Source organism: Ranitomeya variabilis, chromosome 1, assembly GCF_051348905.1.
Source record: "Ranitomeya variabilis isolate aRanVar5 chromosome 1, aRanVar5.hap1, whole genome shotgun sequence".
Lineage (NCBI taxonomy): Eukaryota > Metazoa > Chordata > Amphibia > Anura > Dendrobatidae > Ranitomeya > Ranitomeya variabilis.
The window spans coordinates 594,855,560-594,876,000 of NC_135232.1; the positions used below are offsets into that span (position 1 = coordinate 594,855,560).

Sequence of the window (20,441 nt, forward strand, 5' to 3'; positions counted from 1 at the left end):
TCCTGACCTTGCTGGAAGCTCTAGGGTGGCTGGTGTTCTCCCCCCCGGGCCGTTAGACGGTTCGGGGGTTCTTGAATCTCCAGCGTGGATTTTGATAGGGTTTTTGTTGACCATATAAGTTATCTTACTACATTCTGCTATTAGTAAGTGGGCCTCTCTATGCTAAAACCTAGTTCATCTCTGTGTTTGTCATTTCCTCTTACCTCACCGTTATTATTTGTGGGGGGCTACTATCCTACTTTTGGGGTCTATTCTCTGGAGGCAAGAGAGGTCTTTGTTTTCCTCTTCTAGGGGTAGTTAGTCCTCCGGCTGGCGCGAGACATCTAGCGACCAACGTAGGCATGTTCCCCGGCTACTGCTAGTGTTGGCGTTAGGAGTAGATATATGGTCAACCCAGTTACCACTGCCCTATGAGCTGGATTCTTGTACGTCGCAGACTTACTTGTTTCTCTGAGACCCTCGCCATTGGGGTCATAACAGTATACACTGTGTTCCAAATTATTATGCAAATTGGATTTGTGTCATAAAAATTTAATTGTTTTGTTTTTCAAATAAACTCGTGGATGGTATTGTGTCTCAGGGCTCAATGGATCACTGAAATCAATCTTAAACACATGTGAGAATTGGTTTTCCAGGTGATTCTAATTAAAGGAAAACTACTTAAAAATGATGTTCCACATTATTAAGCAGGTCACAGTTTTCAAGTAACATGGGAAAGAAAAAGGATGTCTCTGCTGCTGAAAAGCATCAAATAGTGCAATGCCTTGGTGAAGGGATGAAAACATTAGAAATTTTCCAAAAACATAAGCGTGATCATCGTACTGTTAAGAGATTTGTGGCTGTATCTGAGCACAAATGTGTTTGTGCTGATAAAGGCATAATGAGGAAGATTTCTGCCAGGCAAGTTCATCGGATTAAGAGAGCAGCTGCTAAAAAGCCATTACAAAGCAAACAGATATTTGAAGCCGCTGGTGCCTCTGGAGTCCCTCGAACCTCAAGGTGTAGGCTCCTTCAAAGGCTTGCTTTGGTGCATAAACCTACTATTCGGCCACCCTTAAACAGTGTTCACAAGCAGAAATGATTGTATTGGGCCCACACATACATGAAGACTAATTTCCAAACAGTCTTGTTTACTGATAAGTGTTGAGCAACCCTGGATGGTCCAGATGGATGGAGTAGTGGATGGTTGGTGGATGGCCACCATGTCCCAACAAGGCTGCAACGTCAGCGAGGAGGTGGAGGTGTCATGTTTTTGGCCAGAATCATGGGAAACAGCTGGCAAGGCCCTTTAAGGTTCCTGAAGGTGTGAAAATGACCTCTGCAAAGCATATAGAGTTTCTGACTGACAACTTTCTTCTATGGTCTAAAAAGCAGAAACGTGCCTTCAGGAGCAAAATCATCTTCATGCTGACAATGCCCCATCTCATGCTGCAAAGAACACCTCTGAGTCATTGGCTGCTATGGGCATAAAAGGAGATAAACTCATGGTTTGGCCACCATCTTCCCCTGTCCTCAACCCTATAGAGAACCTTTGGAGTATCATCAAGCAAAAGATCTATGAGGGTGGGAGGCAGTTCACATCCAAACAGCAGCTCTGGGAGGCTATTCCAACTTCATGCAAAGAAATACAAGCAAAAACTCTCCAAAAACTCACAAGTTCAATGGATGTAAGAATTGTGAAAGTGATATCAAAGAAGGGTTCCTATGTTAACATGTAACTTGGCCTGTTGGGATGTTTTGGCGTTAAATAGCTTTTTTGTTCAGTGAATGTGACCTCCTAATGCTGAAAATTCCACAAATGAGCATTTTCAGTTCTTTAGAACATATCAAATGTTTAGAAATTCTACTGTGCCTAATAATTTGGAACAGTGCATTTTGAGTTTTTATTCATTTTGGAGATTATACTGTTATCATTGGGAGGTTTCTTCAATAAAATTCGATGTATAATCTAACGGGTGATGACTTTTATTAGACTGACTGTCCTTTGCACCGACCATTTTGGAAAATCTGATAAAAATGTAATTTGCATAATCATTTGGAACATAGTGTAATATCAGCTACATACTATCGGCTATGTAAAACACAATTCTATTCTCAACTTTAATCTGAATTGAACATTTCCTTTAAGGGCGAACTCAAGTCTTTTCTGAGGTAGTGCAAAGTATCAATCACATTATCAGTATTCAAGTCAAATGAGCAACAAAGTTGACGTGATGCGAGGGACCCGTGATGAACCCCCAATGTTAGTTTGGGTGGGCTACAAGACGTGCATTCTGACCCGGAATTCTGCCACACCAACGGGTTTTTCTTCAGGTCTGTAAAACAAAGCAATTCTTACAACAAGATTAATAGCAGTTTTCCTACCTACCCCACCCACTCCCACCACCCATTCCTATCCAATCTGGGATGAGGCCTTCCTCCCTAAGGGTACACCCAGGTGCCCCGATTGAACTGGCATGTGTTGGATGTGAGTGCTAGAGTCCTGGGTAGTGCTCCCCTCCTTACCTGAGAGTGGGATACCACACCTCTGGATGAGGTGCAGTACCTCTGTGGCAACTGGACCCCAGAAGCACCACATTCCTACTCTCTTATTGCCCTTTGTTCACTCACAATTCAACAACTCTGTAAGCTTCTTGTGTGGATGTTTTTAGTATTTTTGCACCACCTTGTGGTTTCCCACTTTTTAATATGCTTAGTAGTGATGTGTGAGTATGCTTGTTACTCAAGTTTCTCCAAGCATGCTCTGGGGGTCTCCGAGTATTTCGCCATGCTTGGAGATTTAGTTTATGTCGACGCAGCTGCATGATTTGCGGCTGCTAGACAGCTTGAATACATGTGTGGATTGCCTGTTGGTTAGGCAGTCCCCACATGTATTCAAGTTGTCTAGCAGCGCCAAATCATGCAGCTGCGTCGACAAACTAAATCTCCAAGCACGCCGGAATACTCGGAGACCACCCGAGCATGCTCGGAGAAACTCAAGTATACTCGCTCATCAATAATGCTTGGAAAGTAGCCATTTGGTAAATTCAAAAAAGTTAATTTTTTCTTATTAATGTACACTGTGCACCCCACCTTGACTGAAAAAAAACCAGAAATGTAGTAATTTTTGCAAATTTATTAGAAAAGAAAAACTGAGATATCACATGGTCATAATTATTCAGACCCTTTGCTCAGACACTCATATTTAAGTCACATGCTGTCCATTTCCTTGTGATCCTCCTTGAGATAGTTCTACTCCTTCATTAGAGTCCAGCTGTGTTTAATTAAACTGATAGGACTTGATTTGGAAAGGCAAACACCTGTCTATATAAGACCTCATAGGAACAGTGCATGTCAGATCAAATGAGAATCATGAGGTCAAAGGAACTGGCCAAAGAGCTCAGAAACAGAATTGTGGCAAGGCACAGATCTGGCCAAGGTTACAACAGAATTTCAGCAGTACTCAAGGTTCCTAAGAGCACAATGGCTTCCATAATCCTTAAATGGAAGAAGTCTTCCTAGACCTGGCGGTCCAGCCAAACTGAGCAATCGTAGGAGAAGAGCCTTGGTGAGAGAGGTAAAGAAGAACCTCAAGATCACTGTGGCTGAGCTGTAGAAATGCAGTAGGGAGATGGGAGAAAGTTCCCTAAAGTCAACTATTACTGCAGCCCTTCACGAGTCGGGCCTTTGTGTCAGAGTAGCCCGAAGCCGGAAGCCTCTCCTCAGTGCAAGACATATGAAAGCCTGCATAGAGTTTGCTAAAAAACATATGAAGGACTCCCAGACTATGAGAAATAAGATTCTCTGGCCTGATGAGACGAAGATAGACCTTTTTGGTGATAATTGTAAGAGGTATGCGGCACTGCTCATCACCTGCCCAATGCAATCCCAACGGTGAAACATGGTGGTGGCAGTGGAGCGCCCCCAAGGGCAGCAGGGTACTCGGTACTGTGTCCTTCAGTTCACGGGGGAATGTCATGGTGGCTGACCCGGTCCGTGGCCCTGGGGCGTCCGTGTAAAAGGGAAAGGTCTTTAAAGGGAATGTTTGTGACGCCACCTGTGGTATTCGGTCAGGGTGACCGACGCTGCTTTAAGGGGTCCACTGAGGTGATGTTATGGCAGCTAGATGGTATAACTTCCCACAGGTGAAGTATATCCCCAGGGCTTCCCAGTGTTCCCAGTGTGTAGATGGTAGATGGTGAGAGGCGCAGAGTAGAACGAGGACACAAGGTTGCAGTCTCTTTACCTTTTACTGAAGGTTTCAGCATCCACAGTCCAGAGCACCAGACCACAGGGCAGGCAGAGTTTGGTTGGTTTGGAGGCAAATCCAGAGTCCCCTTGTCCAGGTAGAAATCAGTAGCCTTCCTCTAGCGCCGTGGTGTTTTAGTCCCTTACTGCTAAGCTTCTCATAAGGTCTTCACAGATGTTGTAGATGTTATGTTTCTCTCTCTGTCCCCCAGATGGATAGGACAAATGACCGGTGGCTTGAGGCATTTTACAGGGACTCCATCATGCCCCAGCCTCTAAGGGGTTCCACCTTGCCTCCTGGGTGTAGGGGCGGACAGGTAACATGAAATTAGCTGTCCTGCCGGTCTCTGGAGCAAGGCATCAAGGATCGCTGCTCCCTTGGTGGTCCGGCTACCAGGATCCTGCGCCTCAGAAGGAGGCAGCCTGTGTAGGGCTGTTCCCCTCCTGGTATCCACTCCTTTGCTACGACTTCTTCACCCTCTCTACAATACAGTTCTCTGTTGTGATTCGGTTCGTGGGCTCCCCCGGTGGTCTCTTGTGGTACTGGTGTCCTGCAAGCTTTGCCTTCTCAGTTCACCTGTTCCTATCAGGATGTGGGAGTATCCTATTTAACCTTGCTCCTCAGTCATTCTAATGCTGGCCATCAATGTATCCAGAGTGATTCTGTTGCATGTTCCTGCTCCCAGTTTTCTGCTCAGCTAAGTTGGACACTTTAGTCCTTAAGTCTATTTTTGTATGTTTTGTCCAGTTTGCACTTATGTGAATCTCTGCAGCTGGAAGCTCTTGTTGGGCTGAAATTACCACTCCAGTGGCATGAGTTGTCACATGAGTTAAGGTAATTTCAGAATGGTGTTTTGAAGGGTTTTGCAGCTGACCGCGAAGTCCTCTGTTGTATCTTTCTGCTATTTAGTTAGCGGGCCTCTCTGTGCTAAATCTGCTTTCATACTACGTGTGTCTTTTCATCTGCTCTCACCGTTATTATATGTGGGGGGCTGCTATCTCCTGTGGGGACATTCTCTGGAGGCAAGCCAGGACTGTGTTTTCTTCTACCAGGGGTAGTTAGTTCTCCGGCTGGCGCGCGGCATCTAGAGACTACGCAGGAATGCCCCCTGGCTACTTCTAGTGTGGTGTGTAGGTTTAGCATCGCGGTCAGCTCTAGTTTCCATCACCCGAGAGCTTGTCCGTTTATTCTATGCTTCTGATGTTTCCTTGCCATTGGAAACCATAACAGTTCTCCCTCAGTGTCTCTTTCTAGAAGCTGCAGCTCTCAGGGCATGCACAGCTCTGAGTCCTTCTGTCTCAATCTCTGACAGGCTCCCACCCCTGTCAGGGACCAACTACCTGAGCGAAGCTCAGCCAGCAACTAAGTCACTGAGCACAGCTCAGACAGCAACTCCTCACTGAGCGATGCTCAGACAGCAACTCACTAACTTCCTCCCCAGGCAACCAGTTTTACCTAAGTGTGAGGAGTGCCCTAGTAAATAGGAGCAGAGCTCCCCCTGGTGGCCTGGAGTGCGAAATGTGTTGCATGTTTGTAATACCTGGATTCAGCTGTCTTTCTTTGCCTCCAAATGTAATATCACTCTCCCCTAGAGGAAAATTACATTTCTGCAATGACCAGGACACTGGGGCGCTGCAGCAGCATCATGCTTTGGGGGTATTTGTCAGCTGCAGGGACAGGACGACTGGTTGCCATTAAAGGAAACATGAATGCGGCCAAGGACAGAGATATCCTGGATGAAAACCTCTTCCAGAGTGCTCTGGACCTCAGACTTGGCCGAAGGTTCACCTTCCAACAAGACAATGGCCCTAAGCACACAGATAAAATACCAAAGGATCGGCTTCAGAACTACTTTGTGACCATTCTTGACTGGCTCAGCCAGATCCCTGGCCTAAACACAATTGAGCATCTCTGGAGAGACCTGAAAATGGCTGTCCACCAACGTTCACCATCCAACCTGACGGAGAGGAGAGGACATGCAAGGTAGAATGGCAGAGGATCCCCAAATCCAGGTGTGAAAAACTTGTTGCCTCATTCCCAAGAAAACTCATGGCTGTACTTTCTCAAGAGGGTGCTTCTACTCAATACTGAGCAAAGGGTCTGAATACTTATGACCATGTGATACTTTAGTTTTTCTTTTTTAATAAATTTGCAAAAATTACTACATTTCTGTTTTTTTTTTCAATCAAGATGGGGTGCAGAGTGTACATTAAAGAGGTATGAATACTTTCCGTACCCACTGTATGTAAAAAAATCAGTATTTAATAAAAATTCATGTGCTTGTAATTGTTGATTCTAGTGTACATTTTTTCATTATATGATGATATATAGTACTGTGGTACACTGTATACTATATAGTACCGCAATACACTGTATAATATATAGTATTGTGATACACTGAATACTATATAATACCGCAATACACTTTTTTTTATATAGTATTGAGATACACTGTACAATATATAGTACAGCAATACACTGTATAATATATAGTACTACAATACGCTGTATACTATATAGTACTGTGGTACACTGTATACTAAACAGTACCGCAATACACTGTATAATATATAGTACTGCGATAAACTGTATAATGGCAGGCATGGTACTAACTAAGGAACGTGCCTCTGAATGTGGAGCCCCTATGGGAAAGCTAGAAGGAAACACTGTGCAGTGCCCAATTCCCCCCCCCCCACACACACACACACACTACTCCCCCAGGTGATGCAGTAATCTGGGATGCCCAGCTGACCAACGGGAAGAAAGAGGAAGAGGCGTCCGGCCTCACCCACAAGGGTTAAATTCAGGTGCCCAGGGTCAGTACCTTTCTCTTTCTCCCCGGCTGACCCCTGGAAACTCAATGCCTGCACGGGGGCCGTGGGGTCAGGTCGCAGAGCCATCAACGCGATCGCAGAGCACACTGACTGGTACAACCTAACCGACGAGCGCGCTCTGCAGCCAATACAGTATGACACAAGCATGCACATTGTTGCGCGCAACACGAACACGCCTTTATCCAATGCCCTGGGTGGATAAGCTGATTGAGCATGTGGATCAGACCCAGTACTTCACCAAGTTCGATCTGACCAAGGGTTATTGGCAGGTGCCTCTTACGGAGTTGGCAAAGGAAAAGACTGCCTTCATAACACCAGAGGGTCTTTACCATTATGTAGTCTTGCTCTTTGGACTACATGGGGCCCCAGCCATGTCTCAGAGGTTGATGGACATAGTGCTGGAACCCCATCGGAAGTATGAGTCAGTGTACTTGGATGACATCATCATCTTTAGTACTGACTGGTATACCCATTTGTCCCGGGTACAAGCGGGAGTAGATTCGCTCAGAGACGCGGGCTTGACATCGAATCCCAAGTGATGTGTGATAGGACTCGGAAGCCTGGTACTTGGGTTATGTGATCGGCCATGGGGTTATCAAACCCCAAATGAATGAAATTGAGGTAATTCACAACTGGCCCTGACCTGTTACCACCAAACAGGTGAGAGCGTTTCTTGGAATCATTGGGTATTACCAGAGGTTTATACCTAATTTTTTGGGAGAAGAACACCCCTAACCGATCTCCTCAAGGGAAAGAAGTCGGCCATGGTTCGGTGGAGGAAGCGTACCAATCCATGAAGGTGGTGCTGTGCGGACAGCTCGTTCTCATTAGCCCCAACTTCCAGAATTGCTTCATTGTGCAGACAGGTGCCTTGAACGTGGGCCTGTCACAGGAGGTGAACGGAGAGGAGCATCCGGTCACCTACCTAAGTAGGATACTCACCTCGGCTGAGAAAAATTATAGCATAGTGGAGAAAGAGTGCCTGGCCATTAAGTGAGCCTTGGAGTCCCTACACTATTATTTGCTCAGTCGACCGTTTCACTTGGTGACAGATCATTCGTCCTTGGTCTGGATGAGGAATGCCAAGGAGAGGAATGCTCTGGTCACCTGCTGGTTCCTGTCTTTGCAAAATTTCAATTTTACTGTGGAACATTGGGTGGGGAAGTCACAGGGAAATGCGGATGCTCTGTCACGGGCCCCCTGTATGGTGACAAATGTTCAACCCCACAAGTTTGAACAAAGGATGGGTATGTGAGGCAGCGACTGGTCTTCTATGGGATGGTCGCTATGTGTCCCCCATTGCAGTCACAGGTATAGCTGTGATTGCCATGCAAAATAAAAGTAAGTGTTGGTCTTGGGCAAGCTATTTGTCCAGGGCAGATTTAGTAAAACCTGCCATGGGCTTTTATTTTTAAAACGGACTACAGGATGGTAGTGGGCCAGTCCGTTTCCTTCCCAGCCGGGTTTTCCATGTGGCCTACAGCCACAGGTTCCTTGTAAAAAAAAACTGCAGCAAAGGGTTGGGTGTATCAGTCTTGTTTTGCAAACCTGCAGAGCAGAAAGCATTGCCATAGCTTCAGCCTGTGTGAAGCAACACAGAACCAAGTGGAGCCAAAAGGCCTGGCACCCCTCAGTTTACACGGCGGTGCAGTCACCTACGGTAACCCGGTTATGGACTATCTTGTTTCCCGGCTGCGATCCGGAGGATCCTATTTACTTTCTGTTTTGTGAGTACGCTATTAAAAGAGACTTTTGGGTGTATCCAAATGGCCCACCCTGTACATTGCCGCTATACACTGCATACTATATAGTACTATTATACAATGTATACTATATAGTGCTGATATACATTGCATGCTATATAGTACCATGATAGAATGTATATTATATAGTGCCGCTATACGCTACATACTATATAGTACCATGATACAATATATACTATATAGTGCCGCTATACACTGCATACTATATAGTGCCATTATACAATGTATACTATACAGTGCTGCTATACATTTGTCACGGGGGTACTGGGTAGACTACAGCTGATTACCCGGGCCCCTGCAATATCCCTCAAACTAGGGAAACCCTGTCTGTCCCTCTCCCAGAGTTTACACTGAAGGTGTGCATGTCTGGGCCGCCAGGCCTGACCCTGAGTCCTGTTTCAGTACTAAGCTGAAACCTCCACCCGCCACCCAGTGATAAGACCTCTCACCAACCCCTACAGAAAGCACAGACAGGGAAAACTAAAAAACGCACCACGCCGCAGACACACAGGAAAACACTATAATGTGCACAGGGCAAAACAATACAAATATAGGAAGGAGAAATATAACGAAGGATAATACACCACCAGATACGATATTTCCTCTCCTAGACCACCACTCCAGACTGAGATCACCAGGCACAAGACACAAGCTATAATCGGCGACGCCCAGAGCCCAGCAAAACTATTTAAAGGCAATGGGCGTGACTAAGCCTCCAACCCGAGTACCAGCCAGATTAACCCCGGACAATCTGGATCAATCTAGCCGGCACCACTGAGCATATAGTGGACGAATGAGGAATTACCGCTGTCTGTCGGACGCCCTACTGTGAACAGCGTCCGACATGACAACATTGCAAGCTATTTAGTACCATGATACAATGTATACTATATAGTGCCGCTATACACTGTATACTATATAGTACCATGATACACTGTATACTACTATATGTGACAGGCCATAGACGAGCCACTTTTGTCACTACATATAGCTGATGCATCCTGTGTGACTGCAGAATGTGCACAACCCAGCGTCTCTATTTTTTGCTATTGTATATCTATAATAGTAAAAACCATACTCGAAGCAAACTAAATTATTGTGTCAGGTGGACCAAAGAGCCCCAGGCTGGCCCGAGACCTTTTTCTGACACTTTAGTATGTGGAACAAGGTGGAACTCACATGAGTCTTGGACAACCTTAACTTCGGCACAACCAAGCTTACAATCAGGTATGTTGAGTTACTTCATTTTGAGACAGGCCTCCACCAGAGGTGTCTGGAAGTGAAAACATATGCATGCTCAGCCAAACTGAGCATATATGTGTATAAAGGGGGCTTGGAGAGGCAGTTGTGACCTGGAAGTATGTAGCGATCAACCCTAGAATTTTTTTCAGGCACCATAAAGTAAATAGAAACTGAAGAACCAGGTGGAACTGTGGCACCCCAGGAGTCCGGTTGTCACAGTGGCATTGCCTTCCTCTCAGGGGGTGATGTCATGCCCGTAAGCAAGGAGGGGTCCCCTTACCAGGTAATACCAGCATTCAACACCTTCCTGATTCCAGACCGGAAGGGGGAGCTCTAACACCCAGTTTCAGGGGAGCTGAGGAAGCTGAGAGGAGAGCAGGCAAGTCGAGGAGAACCTGGGGAGTGGAGCTGTAGCCAGGCTCACCCCAGAACAGAGCGCTGACAAAGAGGACGCCAGAGTCCTTGGCTTTGTGGGTGCTGCACGCCCCAACAGCTGAATATGGAGGGAAGGGAACTGCAATCTCCCTGGCCACACTGAATGCCTGGAGGCACCGAAGCAGACCAAGAGCCGGGGCTGCCAGTGGAAAGGCAGTGCCCGTGATAGGCTCACGCTGTTTGCCATACAAGTTAGAAGCAACATGCAGGAGAGGAACTTGAACAGAGCTTAAGGCTGTGTGCACACGTTGTGGATTTTTCGCTATAAAAATGCATAAAAACCGCATACTTTATGCATCCCATCATTTAGAATGCATTCCGCAATTTTTGTGCACATGATGCTTTTTTTTCCACACAAAAAACACATCGCGGTAAAAAACGCAGCATGTTCTTTAATTTTGCAGATTTTTTTGTGGATTTCCCACTATATCATTGCATTGTGAAATCTCCAGATAAAAATGCAAAAAATCCACACAACAAACGCGCAAAAAACGCGAAGAAAACGCGCAAAAACCGCAAAAAACGCATGCGGATTTCTTGCAGAAAATGTCCGGTTTTGCTCAAGAAACTTCTGCAAGAAATCCTGAACGTGTGCACATAGCCTAAAGCAGCAAGGACCTAAGAGAATAGCGCAAAAGGAAAGCCTCCAAATCCACCTGGCTAGGTGGATCCCAAGTTGCTTCCAGGCTGCCCGGACCCCATCATCATCTGTTATCTGTGCCCCGGACTGCACCTGCAACTGACAAGGTAAAGGAAACTGCAATCCTTTGTCCTTCAGTCATTTCCCGCACTCTCAGTGCTGCACCCCATCATCTATGATCCCTTACAACAGTATCGGTAGCCCTTGGGCCCCACTCCACCTGTGGGGAGCAGAACCATCCCAGCTGCATCATCATCGGCTCCAGCGGTCCTCTTAAGCAGCGTCGGCCATCTATTGCCGAACACCACAGGTGGCGTCACGAACTAACTCCCTATAGACTCTATTTCCCCCTCATTTCATTAATTTTATTGGATGCCCAGGGCCATGGACCGGGTCACTGCTGCCGTCACCACCCCCTTAAGAACCATCGGACCCAGCCCGAGTACCCCTAGCGGGCGCTCCAGAACCTCACATGAACCAGACGTACCACCCAAAAGTCAAGGCCACAGTCGCCCATGGGCTTGTTGACCTTGATTGTGATGATTACAAAATAAAGAAAGACCAAAGAGAATGCATAAATGGCCATGTGTTTTTCATCAGGTTCCCTTCTCATGACCATAAATCATTAGACAGGAACCGTACTGTGCGAGGAGCTTCTGCAGCCTTTACATAAAGCAGATGAAGAGCTTCTGGGTGGAACCCCCTGTACTATGTAGCTTCATAGTCCTGTCTCATCAACATGAGGGATGAGGAGACCTTGGCAGTCTTCATCTATTACCCTGGGTCAAGGTGAGCCTGAGCAGTCAACCTCGATAAGGCCGCTTATCGGAGAATTGTTTCATTATAAACCTTTTAAGAAGAAGAAGAGAGCAAAAAAGACCTGGAGATGTCCTCCAGGGATCTCAAGATGGCTCCGATATGTAAGAATTGGCCAAGAGCCATAGCTTGAGTTATGAGTGACCAATCTGTAGTTAGAGAGTAAGCAAAGGATGGGCCTCTCCTACAGACAAGGCCGTGAGAGTGAGATATGGTTTTTTTTCGGAGGAGTGAGATTGAATATAAAAATATTTTATGGATCTGGCGTTCCTAGTCATGATGGAGGTCAAGAAAAACAAGAAATTATTGGGAACAATGTAGGAGTCCTCTCATATGAATCACGTCTATGGCTTTGTGGTGAGAGCACAGGCTTTCTGGGCAGCTCTCTGTGACAATGTGATACTGGTTCAAAATGGCTGCCATATGTTAGCTACTTCCTGTTCCCATGATGAACAATAAAACTGGCCAGGAACATAACATATACAGTAGGACAGGCAGCCTGGTAGTTGCCACAGCTTCTCCCTGGTCCCATGCCGCAAAGTGGAACTTTAGGAAAAAAGGTTTTGCAGGCCATAGCAACCAATCACAGCGCAGCTTTCTTTCTTTAACAGCAGAATGCAAAAGGAAACCTGAACTGTGATTAGTTACCATGGCAACAGTTCATTTTTCAGATAATTTTAAATCTACGACTATATGAATTTTCTCAGCGTCTCTATCTGAGCCAAGTATGCGTGCACTGTGTGGCGGTACTATGTGGGCACAGATCAGGGGGTGCACACGGCGTCCTACTGCGCCTCGGTGATCCCATGGGAATAGGTGTGAGCAGTGAATGGTGGCCACCATTGTGGTGAGTGCACGGCTGTAACCCCTTCACAGCAGTCACACAAGATAGTATTACATACATGGCTCAGCACGCAGTATCACACAGGAGAGGATTAGATACAGGACTCAGCAGTCAGTTTCACACAGGATAGGATTAGATACACAGCTCAGCAGACAGTATCACACAGGATAGGATTAGATACACAGCTCAGCAGACAGTATCACACAGGATAGGATTAGATACACTGCTCAGCAGTCAGTATCATACAGGATAGGATTAGATACACGGCTCAGCAGACAGTATCACACAGGATAAGATTAGATACACAGCTCAGCGGTCAGTATCACACAGGATAGGATTAGATACACGGCTCAGCAGTCAGTATCACACAGGATAGGATTAGATACACGGCTCAGCAGACAGTATCACACAGGATAGGATTAGATACACAGCTCAGCAGACAGTATCACACAGGATAGGATTAGATACACAGCTCAGCAGACAGTATCACACAGGATAGGATTAGATACACAGCTCAGCAGACAGTATCACACAGGATAGGATTAGATACACTGCTCAGCAGTCAGTATCATACAGGATAGGATTAGATACACGGCTCAGCAGACAGTATCACACAGGATAAGATTAGATACACAGCTCAGCGGTCAGTATCACACAGGATAGGATTAGATACACGGCTCAGCAGACAGTATCACACAGGATAGGATTAGATACACAGCTCAGCAGACAGTATCACACAGGATAGGATTAGATACACAGCTCAGCAGACAGTATCACACAGGATAGGATTAGATACACTGCTCAGCAGTCAGTATCATACAGGATAGGATTAGATACACGGCTCAGCAGACAGTATCACACAGGATAAGATTAGATACACAGCTCAGCGGTCAGTATCACACAGGATAGGATTAGATACACGGCTCAGCAGACAGTATCACACAGGATAGGATTAGATACACGGCTCAGCAGACAGTATCACACAGGATAGGATTAGATACACAGCTCAGCAGTCAGTATCACACAGGATAGGATTAGATACATGGCTCAGCAGTCAGTATCACACAGGATAGGATTAGACACAAGGCTCAGCAGACAGTATCACATAGGATAGGATTAGATACATGGCCCAGCAGACAGTATCACACAGGATAGGATTAGATACACGGCTCAGCAGACAGTATCATACAGGATAGGATTAGATACACAGCTCAGCAGTCAGTATCACACAGGATAGGATTAGATACATGGCTCAGCAGACAGTATCACACAGGATAGGATTAGATACACGGCTCAGCAGACAGCAGACAGTATCTCACAGGATAGGATTAGATACACAGCTCAGCAGACATTATCACACAGGATAAGATTAGATACACGGCTGAACAGACTGTATTACAGAGGATAGGATTTGATACACAGCTCAGCAGACAGTATCACACAGGATAGGATTAGATATACAGCTCAGCAGACATTATCACACAGGATAAGATTAGATACACGGCTGAACAGACTGTATTACAGAGGATAGGATTTGATACACAGCTCAGCAGACAGTATCACACAGGATAGGATTAGATATACAGCTCAGCAGACAGTATCACGCAGGATAGGATTAGATACACGGCTCAGCAGACAGTATCACACAGGATAGGATTAGATACACAGCTCAGCAGTCAGTATCACACAGGATAGGATTAGATACACATCTCAGGAGACAGTATCACACAGGATAGTATTAGATACACGGCTCAGCAGACAATATCACATAGGATTGGATTAGATACACAGCTCAGCAGACAGTATCACACAGGATAGGATTAGATACACTGCTCAGCAGACAGTATCACACAGGATAGGATTAGATACACGGCTCAGCAGACAGTATCACACAGGATAGGATTAGATACACGGCTCAGCAGACAGTATCACACAGGATAGGATTAGATACACAACTCAGCAGTCAGTATCACACAGGATAGGATTAGATACACGGCTCAGCAGACAGCAGACAGTATCTCACAGGATAGGATTAGATACACAGCTCAGCAGACATTATCACACAGGATAAGATTAGATACACGGCTGAACAGACTGTATTACAGAGGATAGGATTTGATACACAGCTCTGCAGACAGTATCACACAGGATAGGATTAGATACACAGCTCAGCAGACAGTATCACGCAGGATAGGATTAGATACACGGCTCAGCAGACAGTATCACACAGGATAGGATTAGATACACAGCTCAGCAGTCAGTATCACACAGGATAGGATTAGATACACAGCTCAGCAGTCAGTATCTCACAGGATAGGATTAGATACACAGCTCAGCAGACATTATCACACAGGATAAGATTAGATACACGGCTGAACAGACTGTATTACAGAGGATAGGATTTGATACACAGCTCAGCAGACAGTATCACACAGGATAGGATTAGATATACAGCTCAGCAGACAGTATCACGCAGGATAGGATTAGATACACGGCTCAGCAGACAGTATCACACAGGATAGGATTAGATACACAGCTCAGCAGTCAGTATCACACAGGATAGGATTAGATACACAGCTCAGCAGACAGTATCACACAGGATAGGATTAGATACACAGCTCAGCAGACAGTATCACGCAGGATAGGATTAGATACACGGCTCAGCAGACAGTATCACACAGGATAGGATTAGATACACAGCTCAGCAGTCAGTATCACACAGGATAGTATTAGATACACGGCTCAGCAGACAATATCACATAGGATTGGATTAGATACACAGCTCAGCAGACAGTATCACACAGGATAGGATTAGATACACTGCTCAGCAGACAGTATCACACAGGATAGGATTAGATACACGGCTCAGCAGACAGAATCACACAGGATAGGATTAGATACACGGCTCAGCAGACAGTACCACACAGGATAGGATTAGATTCCCAGTTCAGCAGACAGTATCACACAGGATAGGATTAGATACACGGCTCAGCATACAGTATCACACAGGATAGGATTAGATACACGGCTCAGCAGACAGTATCACCCAGGATAGGATTAGATACACGGCTCAGCAGACAGTATCACACAGGATAGGATTAGATACATACAGGGTCAGAGTAACATACATGACGCTGTCCGGACATGCTGTCACACAGTGCACACTTGCATTACTGTCTTCAATTCTGACTATACTACGTCTTCATCTTGTCCTCTCATCTTTTCTCCCCTCCTTTCTTCTCTTCTCTCTTCTATTCTCTCCTCTGGTGTGTTTTTCCTCTCCTCACATCTCTTCTCTCTTTTCCTCTTCTTTATTCTCTTCTTCTTCCTTCTTCTCTCTTCGCATATACTTTTCCCTTTTTTTCCTGTTTCCCTTCTTCTTTTCTCCCTCTTCTACAATCTTCTTCTCTCCCCTCACCTCTCCTCACTTCTCCTCACCTCACTTTTCTCCTTCTTCTGCCAGCTCCTCTCTTCTCCCCTCTTTTCCCATGTCTTCTCATCTTCTCCCCTTTTGCTTGTCTCCCCTTTTCCCCTCTAATACTCTCCTTTTCCATTCGTTTCCCCTTTCTTCTCCTCTCATTTTCCCTCTTATTGTATCCTCTCTTCCCTCCTTTAATCTCCTGTTCCCTCTACTCCTCTCCTTTCCCCTTTCTCTCATTTCTCCTCTTTTTTGTCCTCTCTTCTCTCTCTTCCTTCTTTTCTTCTCCCCTTTCTCATTTCTCCCATTTTCTCCTTTTTTCCCTTTTACCCTCTTTCCTCACTTCTTCTTTCACCTCTTTTTCCCCTCCTCTCTTATTTTCCCCTTTTCCCATCTTCTCTCCTTTCCCCTCTCTCCTACCTCTCCCCTCTTCTCTTCTCCTTTACCCTATTATCTCCTATCCTCCATCCTTAGGTAAATTCTTCTCTCCTGGTTCTAACTCTTCTCCCTCATCTGATCCTAATTCTGCAGAAAGTTCCCTTTTCCTCCTCAGTGTGAGCAGAAATGAGGGGGTCCGCCTGGTCGGTGGGATAGATATGGTGTGAGGACATTTTTATTGGTGTCTATGAATGTGGCCATCAGCAGGCTGAGCACCCGGTGGGATGATGAGAGTTGCACTGCCCCTCCCTATCCCAGACTGATGCTCTCTCCTGTACACGGGGGCTGATGCTTTCAGATGAGAGCAGCTGTGGGGTGGGAGAGGAACATCAGAGGTGGCAGGGGAGCATCAGAGGTGGCAGGGGAGCATCAGAGGTGGCAGGGGAGTATCAGAGGTGGCAGGGGAGTATCAGAGGTGGCAGGGGAGCATCAGAGGTGGCAGGGGAGCATCAGAGGTGGCAGGGGAGTATCAGAGGTCGGAGAGGAGCATCAGAGGTGGCAGGGGAGTATCAGAGGTGGCAGGGGAGTATCAGAGGTGGGAAGGGAGCATCCGTGGTGGCAGAGGACCATCAGTGGTCGGAGACGAGCATTAGACTTGGCAGAGGAGCATCAGTGGTGGGAGTGGAGCATCAGAAGTGGGAGAGGAACATCAGAGGACCATCAGTGGTGGTAGAGGAGGATCAGTGGTGGAAGAGGTCCATTAGTGGTGGCAGAGGAGCATCAGTGGTGGGAGACAGCTCTCAGCCATGATCACCCAGGACCAGGACTAAGGTGGTGGCGACCTCCCGGAATATGAGGGCTTTGCCTAGAAGTCAACGTCTGAGCCCCGAGTGGGATTCCGGTCTGGCCGTGGAGATGGTGCTGCGCCCCCCCTGGATCCTGGCTGGCCTCATGGTGGCCCTTCTGTCGGGCGCGGTGACCTCCTGCCCCGACTTCTGCAGGTGTTACGGGCCCTTGCTGCAATGTCTGGAGCCCAACACCATCAGCAACATCTCGCTCCTCCGAGACGTGGAGAACATCACCGAAGCGTGAGTCACATTCTGCGGCTGCTCTCTCTCAGTAGAAGTTTTCTGCTCCAAGTTTCTTCTTGACCCAAATGACTAAAAAGTGTGATGGGCGGAGGTGATCGAGAGAGAGACGTGCAGATCTCTGGGATCCCTCACCGGGATCTACTGACACTTTGGGTTTAGTACCCGGATTAGGTTAGAAATAGAAACGTAAAATGAGGAGAAGAAGAGATAGAGAAATGCGGAGAGGGAGAAGGGGCTAATAATGGGAAGAAAGGGGTATGGCGCCAACATAGGCAGCAGCGCACTGCCTGCATCTAAGTACAGAGATTCCTACCAGAAGAGACTGCAGTCTACATGTGAGACAGAAAGAGAATACATTATAGATAATAGAGAGATGATAGATAATAGATAGGTAATGATAACATGTAGATAATAGATAGGTAGATAGACAATAGATGGATAGATATGGGATAGATAATAGATGATTGATAGATAGATAGATAGATAGATAGATAGATAGATAGATAGATAGATAGATAGATAGATAATAGATGATAGATTATAGATTGATAGATAATAGATAGATAGATGATAGATAGATAGATAGATAATAGATAGATAATAGACAGATAATAGCTACATAATAGATTATAGATAATAGATGGATACATAGATAGATGATAGATATTTGATAGATACATAATTGATGAGTATCTATCTACTGTCTCTATAATCTGATTGTTTATAAATAATTTCAATCTTTCCACCGATCTCATTTTATCTATTGTCTCTTATCTAGTTATGTATCAATTATTCATCTCATGTCTATGTACCTCATTTATCTACTATGTTTTTCTCTATTAATCTAATATCTATCATTTACTGGAGATATTATCTATCTATTATTGATTTTATGTCTATTTTTATTTGTTAATCGAATATATATTCCCTTTCTATCTATTATCTAGCTATTATTTATTATCTATCTATTATCTATCTCACTATTATCTATCTTTTATTATCTATCATCTATTATCTATCTATCTTTCTATCTATCTATTATCTACCTATTATCTATCATCTATTATCTATCTCTCTATCTATCCTATCTATTATCTATTTATCTCTCTATCTATCATCTATCTATTATCTATCATCTATCTATTATCCATCTATCTATCACTCTATCTATCTATCTATCTATCTATCTATCTATCTATCTATCTATCTATCTATCCTTCCATCTATCATCTATCTATTATCTATCATCTATCTATTATCTATCTATCTAGTAGTAAAAAATAGGAACAGCACAACTACTTATCTTTGGGTGCAAGGCCCCCAGGCAACCTGTCCAATGATTGTCCCAAATGCATACAAATTCAAAAAAGAAGGCAGCACTCCATATCCTCGGTGAGAAAGGTGCAGGATTTATTCAACCCACATGTCTGGGCGACGTTTCGGCTCTAAATGAGCCTTTCTCAAGCCTTGAGCTTGCTGCCTTCTTTTTTTAATTTCTGTCTATCTATCTATCTATCTAACTATCTATCGATTATCTATCTATCTATTATCTATCTATTATATATCTATTATCCATCTATATATTAATTATCTACTATCTATCTATTATCTATCTATATATCAAACTTATCTATTATCCATCTATCTGTCTATTATCTATTTATTATCCATCTATCTATTAATTATCTATCTGTCTATTATCTATCTATTATCTATTCATCTATCCTCGCCCCTTAGACCCGTGTGTAGTATCAGATCTCAGAGCACACTGATGCCGGCTCGTTCTCAGACTTTTTATCTCTTTATATGAAGATCTGTATCGGTGCAGACAGACCGATACATGATAGATCACATTGTCACAGCATGTCCAATCCTTATGAGATGGACCGAAAGCACAGCGTGGACTGGCTGATAACAGATAATAATAGTTTGCTCCCAACAACTTAAGAAGATTGGAAGAAATAAGGACCTCCATATATCTATTCATATACTTTTGCCTTTACAACAGTGATGCCACTTAATGGAGAAGAATGGTGTATAAGTGTAAATGTGAGAGACGGTGACATAAAGAATTCATAATGACGTTGCGAATAAAATGCAAAAATTATAAAAATACCATTGTGAAGATGGGATAATGGTGGCCAGTGTTTATAGAGCGCGGCCACTGTGCGGCTAATGGCCCCATCCTCTAATAACTGCGCTCCTTGCTGGGCCTGCCTTATTCATGGGCTGTGGAGAGCGAATTCCGGCACTTGCAGGGTCTGATGGAAGCCCCCCACAGTGCTGGGTCTGATGGAAGCCCCCCAAGGTGCAGGGTCTGATGGAAGCCCCCCAAGGTGCAGGGTCTGATGGAAGCCCCCCAAGGTGCAGAGTCTGATGGAAGCCCCCCAAGGTGCAGGGTCTGATGGAAGCCCCCCAAGGTGCAGGGTCTGATGGAAGCCCCCCAAGGTGCAGGGTCTGATGGAAGCCCCCCAAGGTGCAGGGTCTGATGGAAACCCCCCAAGGTGCAGGGTCTGATGGAAGCCCCCCAAGGTGCAGGGTCTGTTGGAAGCCCCCAAGGTGCAGGGTCTGATGGAAGCCCCAAAGGGGCAGAGTCTGATGGAAGCCCCCCCCAATGTGCAGGGTCTGATGGAAGCCCCAAAGGGCAGGGTCTGATGGAAGCCCCCCAAGGTGCAGGGTCTGTGCCCTGCAGGAATACTCTTTGGGTCGCACCACAACAGTTGGGAGCTTACTAGGAGCAGCCGAACTGGAC

At 45.4% G+C, this 20,441-nt stretch overlaps 1 protein-coding gene across 1 annotated transcript in view; it reads left to right on the forward strand.

Moving 5' to 3' along the window:
• The first annotated feature begins 16,744 nt into the window (after window positions 1–16,744).
• The window catches only part of NTRK1 (neurotrophic receptor tyrosine kinase 1), a 107,884-nt gene continuing 104,187 nt past the window's right edge, over window positions 16,745–20,441 (forward strand). Inside the window, exon 1 of the mRNA XM_077258711.1 lies at window positions 16,745–17,686. Coding sequence (XP_077114826.1) covers window positions 17,451–17,686 — 236 coding nt within the window. The 5' untranslated portion in view covers window positions 16,745–17,450. The remainder of the gene's footprint in view (window positions 17,687–20,441) is intronic.